Genomic DNA, 16,494 nt, shown 5'->3' with positions numbered 1-16,494 from the left:
CCACCGCCGAAGAATCCATGCCATTGTCGCCCAATTATGATCCTTCCGACCTTCCTTGCCTATCGACTATGTTCCATCTAACTACCATCGCTCGACTGCTATCCCTCTAACCACCGTCGCTCGACTTTGGTCCCTTTGACTATCGTTACTCAACTACGATCATTCTGACCACCGTCACCATACTACGGTCATTTCAACCTCCGTTGTCCGCCAACTATGAACCCTCTAACCATATTCGGATGACTAATCTCCATCTCAAGTTGACTTTGGTCCCTTTGACCATCATCGCCTGACTATGGTCCTTCGGACCACCGTGGCCCAACTATGGTTCTTTCGACCTTTGTTTCTCAATTATGGTCCCTCCGATCACCGTCACCTCATTAAGGTCCTTCCAACTTCTGTCACCAGCCGATTATAATCCCTCTAACCAATGTCGCTCAACTACACTCCTTTTAATCATCGTCACTAGAATACGATCCTTCCAACCATTATTGCATGTCGACTATGGTCCCTTCAACCATCATCACTCGACTACAAATCTTTCAACCTCCATTGCTTGATGGATATGATCCATTCGACCACTATCACCCAACTAACATCCTTCCTATCATAGTCTCCTTATTATGGTCATTCCGACCTCCGTCGCCTGCCAACTATTATCCCTATGACCACTGTTGACCGACTACAGTCTTTTGAACCTCTATTTCATGACTATGATTCTTCTATCCTCCGTCACCTGACTACGGTCTCTCCAATCACTGTCGCCCGACTACAACCACTATCATCTAACTATGATCTTTCCAACCTATGTCGCTTGCTGACTATGATCTTTTTTACCATCATTATCTGACAATGGGCCTACTAACCAAAAAAAGTAGGATAACACTCTTGAAAACAACTATCATGTCATTCTCCAACTATATAATGTGCTCTATACAATATGTATTTGTTAGATTGAGCTAACCTCCGACATGTTAACTGGGCTAAGCCCTATGGTTTTTGCATTTTTAGGGTTTTCCATGAAAAAAATTTATGCCTCTTATGACTCTTGCATCCCTCGCTCTCTTATCTGTGTGTGTGTTGGATGTTTGTACAAAACTAAGAAGCGAAACCTTATCTCTCTCTACCACAGCAAATGTTCCAGGACAGTAAACCTTATATCTCTCTACCACCGCAAACGTTCAAGGACCCAACAATGTTCAAGAGAACAAACTTTATAAATTATAAGAGATTTTAAATAATTAGTGATAAATAAACATATTAATGATGATATATCTTATAATGATAAAGAATGAAAATTTATTTAATAAAAGTAAAATTTAAATATTTTTTAAAGAAATATTAACTATAATTATATTATGACATTTTCATTAATTTTAAAATTATATAATAGAAGAGAGAGAGATATATAGAGAGAGAGAGAGAGAGAGAGAGAGAGAGAGAGAGTTTATTTTTGAAAATTTAATTAGGAAATTGAATTATATTCTAAAAGAATAAGTTTTAAATAACGAGTTACGTAAATTAGGAGCAATTTGTCATTTAAATTTTGATAAAGGTGCTGAGAAAAAGCGAAGTATCATAATATCTAGATTCGAGCTAGGTCAGTGCTCATATTCCTAATCTTACAATAATTATATTATTTTCTCTAAATTGGCTGCATTGAATCAATTGACATTGGTTAGTCATTTATTATTATAAAATTCATAATATCTAGATTCGAGGTCAGTGCTCATATTCCTAATCTTACAATAATTATATTGTTTTCTCTAAATTGGCTGCATTACATCAATTGACATTGGTTAGTCATTTATTATTATAAAATTCCCATATTATATTTCAATGAATGGTCATATTGAAATTTTGATAGCCTGCTTGATTATCATTATAAAAACTTATTGAAAGAAATATAAATGAAATGGCTATATAGAAATATATGCTTGCTTATGTATTTAGATTGATGGAGCACACTCCCTTATGAAAAAAAAGCTTTAGAAAGAGAAATGGAAAGAAAAATGGGAATGGAAGAATAATCGTTTATGTTACAATATTAGAATGTGGCTCATGTTAATGTTATATTAGGAAATTACAAAAACATGATATATGTGTCATGTATAAATTAGCATAACATTGATGATCATATTTAAAATGAATAAAAGTATTTTATATTTTGAAATGATCATGCTTATTATTATAAATTCTTTGTATTACTATAATTTAAAAATATGACATACTCACTGAGTTATGACTCACTCTATATTTACAAAATATTCACAAATATTATTCAAGGAACCATATGAAATAATTTAGAAGACTACTACGTACATAAAATTATATGCAAATTTGGATTCAAAGACGAGTGATGGTGATTTGGTAATGGATTTGACTGCTGCTGCATTTTTTTATGGTACCTGATTTAGCTCCCACCTAACATATTATGAAAAAGAAATCATGCATGAAATGTTAACAGAGCTGAAAATGAAAAGAACGAAACATTTTGTTTTTGAGGGAGCCCAAATCAATACTGCAAATTATAGGCTTGACAAAATAAACAATACAGTAATTATTAATAAAAAAATCAGTGACAATAATAAGTCTAAAACTTATGACTGTCATTAACAACTATTAAAAATAGTAAATTTGACTGATGAGTTTCTTCATGTGTTTCTGATACCACGAATTGATCTAAGAGATCAATATGCTCTTTTAGGGGTGGAGCTAATTTTATTTTTGAGGGTGGGTAAAGCTAGTGGCAAGCATTAAGAGAAGCGCAAATGGCTGAAGTTTTTAGCGGATCGCAGGGAGGCTGAGTCGAAGTAGAAGTCTGACAAATATGAACTAGCTAGATAGAAGAAAAAATGAGCATGAGAAACGATGAGTGGTTGGGTAGTTGGGCTTATGTGAATTGCATTTGGATTGGATGTGAACAAAACTATTTAAGATAGGGCAAAAAAAAAAGTTTAGGAAGGGCAAATTTTCAAAATTGTTCTCCCTTATAAGTAAAACTTAATTTTGAAGCCGACTCAATATGGTTCTGCTTAAGGGTGTCAATATTTGGCATGACCTAATAATCCAATCCAAAAATTTTGGGTTAGGGTCAACCCGTTTGTCGTATGGGTTGAGTTCGGTTTCAACAAATTGTCCCATTTCAAAAATTGGGTTAGTGTTGACCCGAAAACTCGAGAATGACCCAAAACCGACCAGCACCCCAACTCCCGCAGTCCCGCCGTACCACGCTCAGGTTTGCACCAGACCGAACCCTAGGGCCTAGCTCAACACCAAGCCACTCCGCCGCTCCCGCTGGCCCGCACTGCACCCTAGATCGCTAGTCATTAGTGTCTGGCTCCACCGCACTGCACCCTAGCTCCCGAACACCCAGAGGGTGAGAGCGAATGCGGGCGCGTAACAAGCGTTCTCACTCGAGTACTCGACTTGGTAAAATTCGGGTTACCATGTCAGGTCTGGTCAACCCGGTAACCCGACAGGTCGGGTTCATATCTGAACTTTCGACCCGTTTACAAAACCGTGTTGGGTTAGGGTCTATCCATTTGAACCCGGGTCAGTTCTGAATTCGACCCGTACTTGACCCAAAACCCTATTTTGACACCCCCTAGTTTCTCTCCTATTCTCCTTCCATCACATCAATAAGCTCAGTCTACACATTTCAGAAAATTAAATATATTCATCACCACTTGGTGGTATAGCTGAATCAATTCAATATCAAAACTTGATAATTAAAGTTCTTACAGCTTTAGAAATACATTTCTAAATATAATTTGATCCCATTAATCTTATCTTCTTCGCTGCATTTTTATTAAGTAATAAAGGTCTAAGGATTGTTAATATAATGAATCAGCCTCCCTACCTCAATAGATAATATTTGCTGACAATGGCTGATGAGCCTCCCTAGAATAAAAATTGTTATTAACTACAGGGACTCTCATGACTGATCTGCTCTACTCTGCCAAGATTTCAGAGCTGTGTTGTTTATGATGAGAAAAACAAATCACAAATTGCTATTAATCTGACAGTTCTGACAAATTTTTATCAGAAACTGATCAAGCTGATCTAAAGTAGTACTTAGGCTGGACTTTCAATGGGATTTAGAACCATTTTGTCAGTTAAATGATAGAGCAGTGTGAACAGTGTTGTCAATATTTTGAGACAATAAAGCATTCATGCATGAGGATTAAGATCAGAAGAAAAAAATATAATTTGAAGTAATAAAGAAAGAAAACATTTTTAAGCAGGAATGATTTGTGATTAACAAATTAAATAGGCTGAGAAGTTCATGGATGAAGAGGCGGGATCGAGGGGTTGTTTGGGACAGCTTTTTTGTTGCTTTGTTTTTCAGACATCATACACAATTTAGTTTGACTATTATTTTCTTGTTATTTTCTCGCTACTTTTTCCAAAAAATTTTTATGAAAAGCTAAGTTATTTTTTTATGAAATTGATTGTAAGGTTATTTTCTCATAATAACTTAACAACAAATTTTGTAAAACATTGTAGCCATCTCAAATGGACAATCAATAACTTTTTTTATACAAAATATATATTTTTTTTTTTTTTTGAACCAAGCCAAAAATAACAATTCGAGAACTAACAAGAAAGAGACAATCAATATAGAATGAAGCAAAAGCTAGCCGGGCTCAATCATTGGCAAGAAGCATTCTGCAAACACCCAGAAGCAAGGCAAGAACCATCCAGAGTAGGAATCAAGCAACAACCACTAAACATATAAATAGGAACCACCACCAATGGTTGCCAGCAAGCCACGGCCGACCAGGAGTTGAACAAAAGGTCTCCACATCATTAATCGGACTTCGAAGAAAAAGCAATAACAACAAGGCAAGCCCCCAACACCACCAAAATAGACAAGGAGCCCTTCAATCACCAACCAAAGAAATAAGCCATTCCCAACCAAACATATCACCACAGAAGACCCAACTCAAAAAAGTCTTTTTTTTTTTTGGATTTTCGACGATCACGCTTAACACTCTTTTTTAGATACAACATTTTCAGCAAATTGAATAATACTTAATTCAAAATTATCCCGCGAGTCCAAATCTTTCTCGATAATTTCCTCCCCGCCATCTGAAGAATTGTCAATATCTAACCAGTCACTATGCATCACCTCATAATCCCTTGATTTACTAGAAAGATGAGCAAACGAAGCATCACTAGACAAATATATGCACCTCAATAATAGGCACAACAGTTTTATCCATAAGAACAAATCCATTAGAAAAGGAAGCATTAAAATGAGCGGGATTATCCAAATCATTACCAACCTCACCACTATCAACATGCACAATCTCAACTATAGGTGGAACAAAATCATCAACCACACGGTCTCCTGACTCCATAGGGACAAAATAATCAAAAGCTGCAGCTTCACGGCCCACTAGCTTCAAAAAAGCAGAACTACAATCCACGACATTATCATCCGCCACAACATTATCAACATTATATATATTGAAAATTTAATTAGGAAATTGAATTATATTCTAAAAGGAAAGTTTAAAATACCGATCTAGATAAATCAAGAGCAATTTATCATTTAAATGTTGATAAAGGTACTAAGAAAGAGTGACGTATCATAATATCTAGATTTGAGGTCAGTGCTAATATTCCTAATCTTACACTAATTATATTATTTTCTCTAAATTGGCTGCATTGAATCAATTGACATTGGTTAGTCTATGATTATCATAAAATTTCCATATTATGTTTCAATGAATGGTCATATTGAGGTTTTGATTGGCTGCATGATTATTCATCGGATGTATTATAAAAGTTATTGAAAGAAATATAAATGAAATGACTATATAGAAATTATTGCATATGTATGTAGATTGATGGAGCACACTTCCTTATGATGTTGATGTGGTATGCTGAGGAAGAAGCAGGTTCACAAGAGCTGAACAGTAACGAAGGCAATGGAACAGCAATGACTAAGGCCAAATAGTATATTTCATCAACTACTGAACTCATCTTCTCAAAGAGAAGAAATACAAAACCAGAGAGCTAAAAATAGCTCTACAAGCAAAGAAAGTGCTTGTACTAACTACTAAAAACGGTAATCACTAGTGGAGCAGCCTGCAACTTTAACAGAAAGGAAATAACATAAAGCAAATAATTAAACATAATATAAAAGTATTTAATTTTAACGATAACTCATCCAACGGTGAGGATGCTCCGCATCATTCTCCCCCTCCATCTGAAGAATCTGAATCTATTGATGAGAGATTGGTAGGAGCTTCGTAGGGCGGATGGTACATAACAAGATCCCCGATGTTGAAAGTAGATGAAGTATTGTAGTGACTCGGCAGATCGATCACATAAGCATTCGGATTAATCTGTTTGAGTACCGCAAATGGACCAATCTTTCTCAGACTTAATTTGGATTTGTATGCCTATGGAAAGCGTTCGCGCCTCATCCTGATCATAACTAGGTCCCCGGGCTTAAATTCCCTTTCTCTGCGGTTTCTGTTGGCATCCTCTTTATATTTATCATTGGACTCCGCCAATTTCTCCCGGACCTCTTAGAGCATTTTTTAGAATTGTGCCGCAAAGTCGGCGGCGGGCTTACTAGAGCATTTAGGTAAAACGGCGAGGTCAACCGTGTGATTCGGAAGCTTCGTATACACTATGCTGAATGGGCTCTTTCCGGTGGACCGGTTAGTCATACTGTTATAGGCAAACTCTGCCTGTCCCAAAAGATCGTCCCATGACTTTGGATGCTCCTGTACTAGCAACGAAGCATATTACCCAGGATTCGATTGATGACTTATGTCTGCCCATCCGTCTGAGGATGGTACGCCGAGCTGAGTTTGATGTCGGTGTGTAGACGCTTCCATAGCTCCTTCCAAAAATGACTAGCAAATTTAACATCACGATTGGATGTGAGACTTCGGGGTAGTCCATGAAGTCGGACGACTTCTGCGAAGAAGATGCAGGCTACATTTAAGGCATCGAAGGTCTTCTTGCACGGCACAAAATGAGCCATCTTCGAAAAGCGATCAACCACGACCATAATAGAGTCATGACCGTGCTTAGGACACGGCAAGCCCATTAAGAAATCCAAGCTGAGATCTTCCCAAATGGTCTCCGGCGTTGGCAACGACAAGTACAGCCCGGTGAGTTGGCCACCCGTTTTATAGCTTTGACAAATTGGGCATCTCTCGACGAATCACATTACATCTCTATGCAAATGCGGCCAAAAAAATCGTGCTTGTAGCTGCAAATAAGTGTTCCTCCTTCCCACATGAGCCACAAGTCCACCACAGTGAACTTCCTTGATTAGCTGAGGACGCCAGGAAGAATCAGGGATACATAGCTGATTTAATTTGAATAAGAATCCATGCCGGATTGAGAAATCCTTGATGGGTTTTCCTTGCACACAGTCCGCCCAAATTTTAGCGAAGTCCGAATCCGCATCATATAGGTCTTTCAGGCATTCCAACTCGGTGATTTCTGTTTGTAGTTGAACGAGGAGTGCATTGCGTCGACTAAGCGCATCCGCGACAATATTTTGGGCTCCCGACTTATGCTTCAACACAAAGGAGAATTGCTGTAAAAACATGACCCATCTTGCGTGCATATGATTAATGTGTTTTTGATTGTTGATGAACTGTAATGCTTGGTGATCGCTACATAGAACAAATTCTTGGTGGAATAAATATGGTTCCCATTGCTTCAATACTCGCACCACCACGTAGAGTTCCTACTCGTACACGCTCCATTTTTGTCGGGAAGGACAAAGTTTCTCACTGAAGAACTCGACTGGTCGATTGTCTTGGCTGAGTACTGCTCCTATTCCGATGCCGGATGCGTCCGTATCGACGTGAAAAGGTTTTTCAAAGTTGGGTAGAGCTAATACAGGAGCAGACGACAAAGCTTGCTTAATTTCTTCAAAGCTGTGTGCTTGATCAGCTCCCCAGCTGAAGTTTTTAGACTTCAAACAATTAGTGATCGGAGCCATCATCGAGCTGAAGTTTTTGATGAACCGATGATAGAAATTGGCCAGTCCATGAAAACTTCGCACCTCCGTGAATGACTGGGGCACTGGCCAATTCGTAATAGCTTCCACCTTGCGCTTGTCAACTTGTACACCTGTGCCCGAAACAACAAAGCCAAGAAAGTATACAGCGGGAGCAGCAATTTCACACTTGTATTTAAAAATAGCTGCTTCTGTCGTAGCACCGTGAAGATGTTCCCCAAGTCTACTACGTGCTCGACCATAGACACACTATAGACCAAAATGTCATCAAAGTAGGCAACACAGCAAATGTTGATAAACGGTTTGAGGATGTTGGTCATTAGGCGCATGAATGTGGACGACGCGTTGCACAGCCCAAACGGCATGACTTTCCACTCGTACAATCCTTGTCGCGTCTTGAATGCTGTTTTCCACTCGTCGCCTGGTCTAATCCAGATTTGGTGGTAGCCACTGCGGAGGTCCAGCTTAGAGAACACAGTGGCCCCAGACAGCCTAGCTCTCTAGAAGTTCTTCCACTCGTGGAACAGGGAACCTAAACTTCACTGTGATTTTGTTAATTGTGCGGCTGTCCATGCACATACGTCAAGAACCATCCTTCTTAGGAACGAGAAGTGCCGGGATGGCACATGGGCTCAAACTGTGCTGGATCAAGTTGTTCTTTAGTAGGTCATCCACTAGCTGTTGCAGAATTTGATGCTCCTTTGGACTGAGGCGATGATGAGGTAAATTCGGGAGGGTCGATCCGGGTACAAAATTGATCTGGTGTTGAAGATTTCTTAAAGGAGGTAGAGAAGAGGCTCCCTTCGTTAGAATGTCCTGGAATTGCTCTAACAATTGCTCCACAGACGACTGATCACCCGCATTGCTGCTTGGAACCGATTCATGAATGACCAACGCAAATAACAGAGTATCTTCTTTCCAGGATGACAATAGACCGTTACATGTGACTAAGTGCAAAGCAGGGGTTGCCATTTCGGTCTTGTCCCCGACTCCAAAAGAATGTGGAAGAAACCGGAGCTGTTTACCTTTCCACTCCACAGCATAGGTATTAGCCCGTCCATCATATACATCCCCAACGTCAAATTACCAAGGCCGGCCAAGGATAAGATGGCATACATCCATCTCTACAACATCGCACAAGACCTCGCAAATGTAGTGCTTACCGATTGAGAACTGTACTCGGCATGTCTCCGTAACTGCAATTTTCATGCCTTTCTTCACCCAACTAATTTTGTACGGTTGGGGATGCTTTGTGGTCTTCAATTTCAGAGCGTGCACAATGGCACGAGAAATTACATTTTTCGTGCAACCACTGTCAATTAGGAGATCACAAACCATGCCAGTTATATTGCACTTGGTTTTGAAAATGGAATGCCTCTGAGAGTGGCCAAGCTTACGGGGAGCCAGCAACAATTTTTCAAGAACGCATACTACAGGTTCTCCTTCATCACCGATAATGTCTTCCACATCCGTATGCAGCTCTTCTTCAAGATGAGCTCCTTCCTCCTCAGCTTCCCCTTCCAACAATTGTAAATGTTGCTGGTTTGGACATTCGTTGGACTTATGTCCCGGTTGAAAACATCTGAAGCATTTGAGTCCCTGTGGTCGTGGATATGGATTCTCTCTGACTGGAAATTTCGGTTTGACTGGAGACCTGGGATCAGAATTTGGCTTAGCCGGATTAGACGATCCACCAGCATCAGCTACGGGTGGCATTTTATGAGCGATAGTTCCATGTGGTTTTGAGGCCTCAGCACCAACTTATGGGAATGGTCTTCTATGAGTATTGCTTCGCTGGTGTCTTCCCAATTGTATTTCGGCCTTGAGCGCGAAATTGACTGCTTCTGATAGGGACCAGACGGAGCTCAACTCTAGTTTATCCTGAATGTTGTCCTTCAGTCCGCCTATGTACCGAGCAACCAACTGATTAGAAGTCTCGTTGAGATCGTTTCTGGCCGACATACGGTAAAATTCCTCCGTGTACTCACTGACCGAACGACCACCTTGAACACAATGTTGATATTTCAAATACAACATCTGCTCATAGTCAGTAGGAAGGAAATGCCCCCGTAGAAGCTGCTTCATCCGGAACCAACTTCGTACTGCACCACGCCCTTCCCGTCGACGAGACTGCAGTAGTTGTGACCACCAAGCACTCACACCTCCCTTGAGGCGGCAGGCCACGTACTTGACCTGTTTCTCCAGTTCGATCTCCATGTAATCGAAGAACTTCTCTATGGAATGCTCCCAATCAAGATAATCCTCGATGTGCAATCGTCCATCGAAGAATGGTATGTCTAACTTAACTCGGAACTCGCGTTGATGCCGATCACGTCCAGTAAAACGGCGAGGACGCCGCTCCTCCAGATCCGCGTCCGAATCAGAGAATCCCTCCGGATTGAAACTAACACGTTCATCCTCAGAATCCGATAGCTCAGGAAGCAATGCCGGGCGCCGACGTCCACGATTTGGAAACAACCTGTTCCCATCAGTTGGCGTAACCGTTGGTGGTACAGGTCGCACCATTCACGGCAGTACATCTCCAGTTCGGACGAACGGTGGTTCACGCCATAAAACAGCGGTAAGACGATCTACTGCCGCAGCAATATCATCCAATATCTTCTCGACTCCAGCGTGCGCAGCCCAAAGTGCCTCCAGACTTCGATCTTCCTCGCTCGTCGCACGCTTGCTAGACTCTGCCATCTTTCCAAGCCGTTGGCTCTGATACCAAAATGATGTGGTATGCTGAGGAAGAAGCATGTTCACAAGAGCTGAACAGTAACGAAGGCAATGGAACAGTAATGGCTAAGGGAAAATAGTATATTTCATCAACTACTGAACTCATCTTCTCAAAGAGAAGAAATACAAAACCAGAGAGCTAAAAATAGCTCTGCAAGCAAAGAAAGTGCTTGTACTAACTACTAAAAACGGTAATCACTAGTGGAGCAACCTGCAACTTTAACAAAAAGGAAATAACAGAAAGCAAATAATTGAACATAATATAAAAGTATTTAATTTTAACGGTAACTCATCCAACGGTGAGGATGCTCCGCATCAGATGTTGTTTAAGAACGTAATATACCCGCATGCATAAATATAAAAAGTAAAAAAAAAAAAAGACATGGAAAGGAAAATGGAAATGGAAGAATCATCGTAAATGTTACTTTAGAATGTGGCTCATGTGACTGTTGCTTAAAAAACTTATAAAAATATTATGTATGTGCCATGCATAAATTAGCATAATATTAATGGTCATATTTAAAATGAATAGAAATACTTTATATTTTGAAATGATCATACATATTATTTTAAATACTTTGTATTACTGTAACTTAAAATTTTGATATACTTACTGAGCTGTGACTTGCTTAGGGCTGCAAGCGAACCAAACGTTCGACGAGCTACTCGTTGTTCGGTTCGCTTAAAGCTCGTTCGTGTTCGTTTAATTAACTAAACAAACAAACTTGAACAATATTTTGAATACTCAATTATTAAATAAACAAGCTATGTTTGTGAACAACATCATTTGAAGTTTGTAAACAAGCTCGACATTAAGCTCGATAAAAAGCTCGATTAGTATTCGATTTTGAACTTGAATATATGCACTAGCAAATATGATTCATGTTTAATATAATCGTTGACTTCTATTTTAAAGGTATGTCTGAAAATTCACCAAAGCAGTTAGGATTGACAGTTCATGATGTCCAAATTAATGTTGGGTGATCTTCAAGTCCAATAGTTTTAACAGAACATGTTAATGGACATCTAAAAGTAGAGCTCGTTCATGTTTATTTGTTTAAAGCTCGATAAGCACTAAACGAACGAACATGAACTGAACATGAACACTCATTATTTTAAATGAACCAAACATGAACACAAACAATAAAGCTCGAACAAACATGAACCAAACTTGAACAACCTGATATTAAATGAACACAAACACGAACACTCACATACTCGGCTCGGCTCGGCTCGTTTGCAGCCCTAGACTTTCTCTATATTTACAAAATATTCACAAGTATTATTCAAAGAACCATTTGAAATAATTTAGAAGACTACTACATAAAATTATATGCAAATTTGGATTCAAAGACGAGTGATGGTGATTTAGTAGTGGATTTAATTGCTTCATTTTTTATGGTACCTGATTTAACTCCCACCTAACATATTATGGAAAACAAATCATGCATGAAATGTTAACTGGACAGAAAATGAAAACAACGAAACATTTTGTTTAGGATGGGGCCCAAATAATTACTACAAATTATAGGCTTGACAAAATAAGCAATACAGTTATTATTAATAAAAAAATAAATTATATTGAAAAATAAATCAGTAACAATAATAAGTGTAAAACTTATAACTGTCATTGACAACTATCAAAAATAGTAAAATTGACTGATGAGTTTCTTCATGTGCTTCTGATACCATGAATTGATCTAAGAGATCAATATGCTCCTTTAGGGGAGCCAGCTTTATTTTTGAGGATGGGCAAAGCTTGTGGCAGACATCAGAGAAGTGCAAATGGCTGGAGTTTTTAATGGATCGCAGGGAGGAGTCGAAGCAGAAGTCTGACAAATATGAACTAGCAAGATAGAAGAAAAAATGAGCATGAGAAATAATGAGTGGTTGGGCAGTTGGGCTTGTGTGAATTGGATTAGGATTGGATGTTAACAAAACTATTTAAGATGGGGCAAAAAAAAAGTTTAGGAAGGGCAAATTTTTGAAATTGCCCTCCCTTATAATAAAACTTAATTTTAAAGCCGGCTCAATGTGGTTCCGCTTAGGGATGTCAATATTTGATATGACCCGGGAATTTTGGGTTAGGGTCAACCCGTTTGTCATACAGGTCGGATTTGGATTCAACAAACTGACCGATTTAAAAAATTGGGTCAATTTTTGGTTGACCCGAAAACACGTGAATGACCCAAAACTAACCCGGACCCTAACTCTCGCAGCCCCGCTATACCGCGCTTGGGTTTCCGCCATACCGAACCCTATGGCCTAGCTTAGCACCAAACCACTCTGCCGCTCCTGCAGGACCCGCACACTGCACCCTATCTCGCTAGTCATTGGTGCTTGGCTCCCTCGCGCCCGCTCCAACTCTGCCCGTCCACGTGTAACACGAATCCCGCACCGCACCTTGGCTCCCCAGCACCAGGAGGGCGAGAGCAAACAACCACGCATAACGCGCGTTCTCACTCAAGTACTCGACTTGGTAAAATTCGGGTTACCATTTTGGGTCGGGTTAGGGGTGCAAACGAGTCAAGTGAAGTTGAATTTAGGCCCTTATTGAGCTCGGTTTGTTAGTTGGAAAGCGAGCTCGAACCCGAGCTCGTCGCACTGTAAATGAGCTCGAGTCGACTCACGAGCCATGGGCGAAATTTTTAAAGTTAAGCGGGATTTTTAAAATTTAATCAAAGTTTAGAAAAAAATTTATGAAATGTTTAACATTTAAATAAAACTTAGGTGATTTTTATGATTTTTTTAATATTTAATTTTAATAAATAAATAAACTTATTTTAAAAATATTAATATTTATTGTTTACTAAACAAGCTCGAACTTGAGCTTAGCTCGTGAGCTCGATAAGCTCGGCTCACGAGCCCATAAACGAGTCGAGCTCGAGCTGGCTCGGCTAACTTACACCTAGGTCGGGTCAACCCGGTAACCCAACAAGTTGGGTCTGGATCTAACCTTTCGGCCCATTTACAAAACCGTGTTGGGTTAGGGTCTATCCATTTGAACCCGGGTCATTTTTGTTAGAGTATCCTCTCAGCATTATTTAGCTATCCGGTTCTACTTATGTCAACTTGAGTATGGAAGCACTTTCTCTGTTTTCTCAGACTGAGCCGCAGGCCCTCTGGGCGGCTTTTGCTCAGCTTTTGTCTCCTGTATTGAGCCTTTTATACCGGCCAATATTCCCCAAAGCAATAGAGGAGACTAATGGCTAATTCTCTGTGAACCTTGCTCTCGGCTTGTTTCTTTCTGTTTTCCTCTTGCAGGTGAAGAAGATGAAAGTTCACAATTTTAGAGTTCGACCAGAATTTGACCTAAAATCCTATTTTGACACCCCTAATTCCGCTCCTATTCTCCTTCCATCACATCAATAAGCTCACTCTACACATTTCAGAAAATTAAATAAATTCAGCACCACTTGGTTTTATAGCGGGATCAATTCAATATCAGAACTTGATCATTAAAGTTCTTACAGCCTTAGAAATGCAGTTCATAATTTGATCTCATAAGTCTTAACTTCTTCTCTGCAGTTTTATTAAATAGTAAAGGTCTAAGGATTGTTGATATAATGAATCAGCCTCCCTACCTCAATAGTTAATATTTGCTGACAATGGCTGATGAGCCTCCCTAGAATAAAAATTGTTATTAACTGCAGGGACTGTCATGACTGACTGCTCTACTCTGTCAAGATTTCAGAGCTGTGTTGTTTATAATGAGAAAAACAAATCACAAATTGCTATTAATCTGACAGTTCTGACAATTTTTTATCAGAACTTGATCAAGCTTACTGTAAGCTCTCCTATTTCTCTTAAGTGGGATCACTGGTGTAATGGAGCCTATTTATTTGAACACCCAAACCATTCTGATATTCTGGATTTATTCTCTGCTGACTCTAAACTTTCGATTTTATTGGAGTCTAATGAATGGAACATCCCTTTGACAGTTCATGATCTCATTCGTAGGATTATTCTCTCGGTCCCCATTTATCTTGATGCTACTGTGTTGCTATGGAAAAATGGGAAAGAAGATTGTTATGGTGATTTCTTATTTGAATTTTACCCAAATGAAAGTGAGGTATCTTGGCATAATATGGTGTGGCATAAGCATGATGCCACTCGGTTCTCTGTTTTTTGGTTGGTTGAGCTTAGTTGGTAGGCTTAGAACGTCGGATGTGTTGATCAAGAGGAACATTACTATCAATCCTATTTGATCTTTTTGTTATGCTAACTCTGAAAGGGTTTCTCACGTATTTTTTTAATGTGACTACACCTACTCTATTATTTCCAATCTTATGCCCAGCCTTAGATCCTTTTTACTGCACCTAAATTTACTTAAGATTGTAAATTTCCTTGGTGATGAGAATCTAAATTTGTTTGGCAAACTATCTTTCTACCCTTTGATGCTTTATTGTTCTGTCTACTACATATGGAGGGAGAGGAATTCTAGGAAATCTGACAACAAGCTCTGTGGCAATGCTACTATCCGTATCATTATCATCAAAGCTATATCTCTTAAAATTGAAAACGGGAGGAATGGAGATAAATTTAAGGGTATACTTAAGGCATTCTACTAATGAGCCTGGTTTGCTGTCGAAATCTTTTGCTGGCCCTGAGGCCATTTTGCTGCATGGGCTGTGCGGTTCGACGTCGGTTTTCAGCGAAACAGGTTTTATATTGAACCGAAACCGGCCGGTTCGCGGTTCAACCGGTTGAACCGGCCGGTCTGGTCCGATTTTAAAAGCCTTGATAATTTTATAAAATATTATAGTCATCTCAAAGAGGCAATCTATAACATTCCTCCTGTGCAAGGTCATTTTAGGCTTGTTCCTCATGTCCATCAAAACATGATACGACAAAAGATTTATAAATAAATGTCTCCCTCCTTGAAAGACCCAAATATGAAGAAAACAAAATAAATGGCATGAAAAATAGTTGGTAGATTTTTAGCTTTTAATATATATATATATATAATGGGATGAAAAATAGTTGGTAGATTTTTAGCTTTTAATATATATATATATATAATGGGATGAAAAATAGTTGGTAGATTTTTAGCTTTTAATATATATATATATATAATGGGATGAAAAATAGTTGGTAGATTTTTAGCTTTTAATATATATATATATATAATGGGATGAAAAATAGTTGGTAGATTTTTAGCTTTTAATATATATATATATATAATGGGATGAAAAATAGTTGGTAGATTTTTAGCTTTTAATATATACCCGTGTTCAAACGGGTCGACCCTAACCCGACCCGGGTAGGTAAACGGGTCAGAAATGCTAACCCGGACCTAACCCGGCGGGTTGTCGAGTTGACCCGACCAGACCCGATCCGGGAAGGCATGCTGCCTGGCGCGCTGGCACGGTTCGCGGGACGGGTGCGCGTGCAGGATTCCCGCAGGGCGGGTGTGGTCGCACGCTGAGGGGTCGTGCGCGGCGGGTTTGCGGGCATCAGTGGGCAGGCGAGCGGGCAGGCGAGCGAGCGAGCTAGCAGGAGGCGAGCAGGTCTGCGGGCAGCGGGCAGGGGGCTTGCAGGTTCACGGTCAGGGGTTCAAACAGGTTTCCAGGTTGACCCAGCAACCCGTCGGGCCAACCCAAACCCGACCCATTCTTGGAACCCGAACCTGACCCGTTTTGAAAACGGGTCGGGTCTAACCCGAAAATTTCGGGCCGGGTTTTCATATCGTGTCAAATATTGACACCCCTACTTGAGATTTAAGGTATGTTTGGGATAGTTTTCTGACTGGT

General features: G+C 39.6%; 1 protein-coding gene across 1 annotated transcript; it reads right to left on the bottom strand.

The window, feature by feature from the left end:
• Positions 1-5,180: 5,180 nt before the first annotated feature.
• LOC110103126 lies at positions 5,181-7,585 on the bottom strand. The gene is made up of 4 exons (XM_020831706.1): positions 7,202-7,585; positions 6,593-6,746; positions 5,530-5,533; positions 5,181-5,424 (listed from the first exon to the last, which is right to left on the bottom strand). The coding sequence occupies exons 1-4, from the start codon at positions 7,583-7,585 to the stop codon at positions 5,181-5,183; spliced, it is 786 nt and encodes a 261-aa protein (XP_020687365.1).
• Between the last annotated feature and the right edge of the window lie 8,909 nt (positions 7,586-16,494).

The sequence above is a fragment of the Dendrobium catenatum genome, unplaced genomic scaffold (assembly GCF_001605985.2).
Source record: "Dendrobium catenatum unplaced genomic scaffold, ASM160598v2 fragScaff_scaffold_1684, whole genome shotgun sequence".
NCBI classification, from domain to species: Eukaryota; Viridiplantae; Streptophyta; class Magnoliopsida; order Asparagales; family Orchidaceae; genus Dendrobium; species Dendrobium catenatum.
This window is presented reverse-complemented; position numbering and strand designations above follow the sequence as displayed.

What these genes read in the sequence shown, in the direction of transcription:
- LOC110103126 (XM_020831706.1), bottom strand. Translation starts at nt 7,585, where the DNA reads ATGTTTTTACAGCAATTCTCCTTTGTGTTGAAGCATAAGTCGGGAGCC. An exon ending in GGCCGCATTTGCATAGAGAT is followed by an intron (nt 6,747 to 7,201) that starts GTAATGTGATTC and finishes TTGCTAGTACAG; the next exon opens with GAGCATCCAAAGTCATGGGA.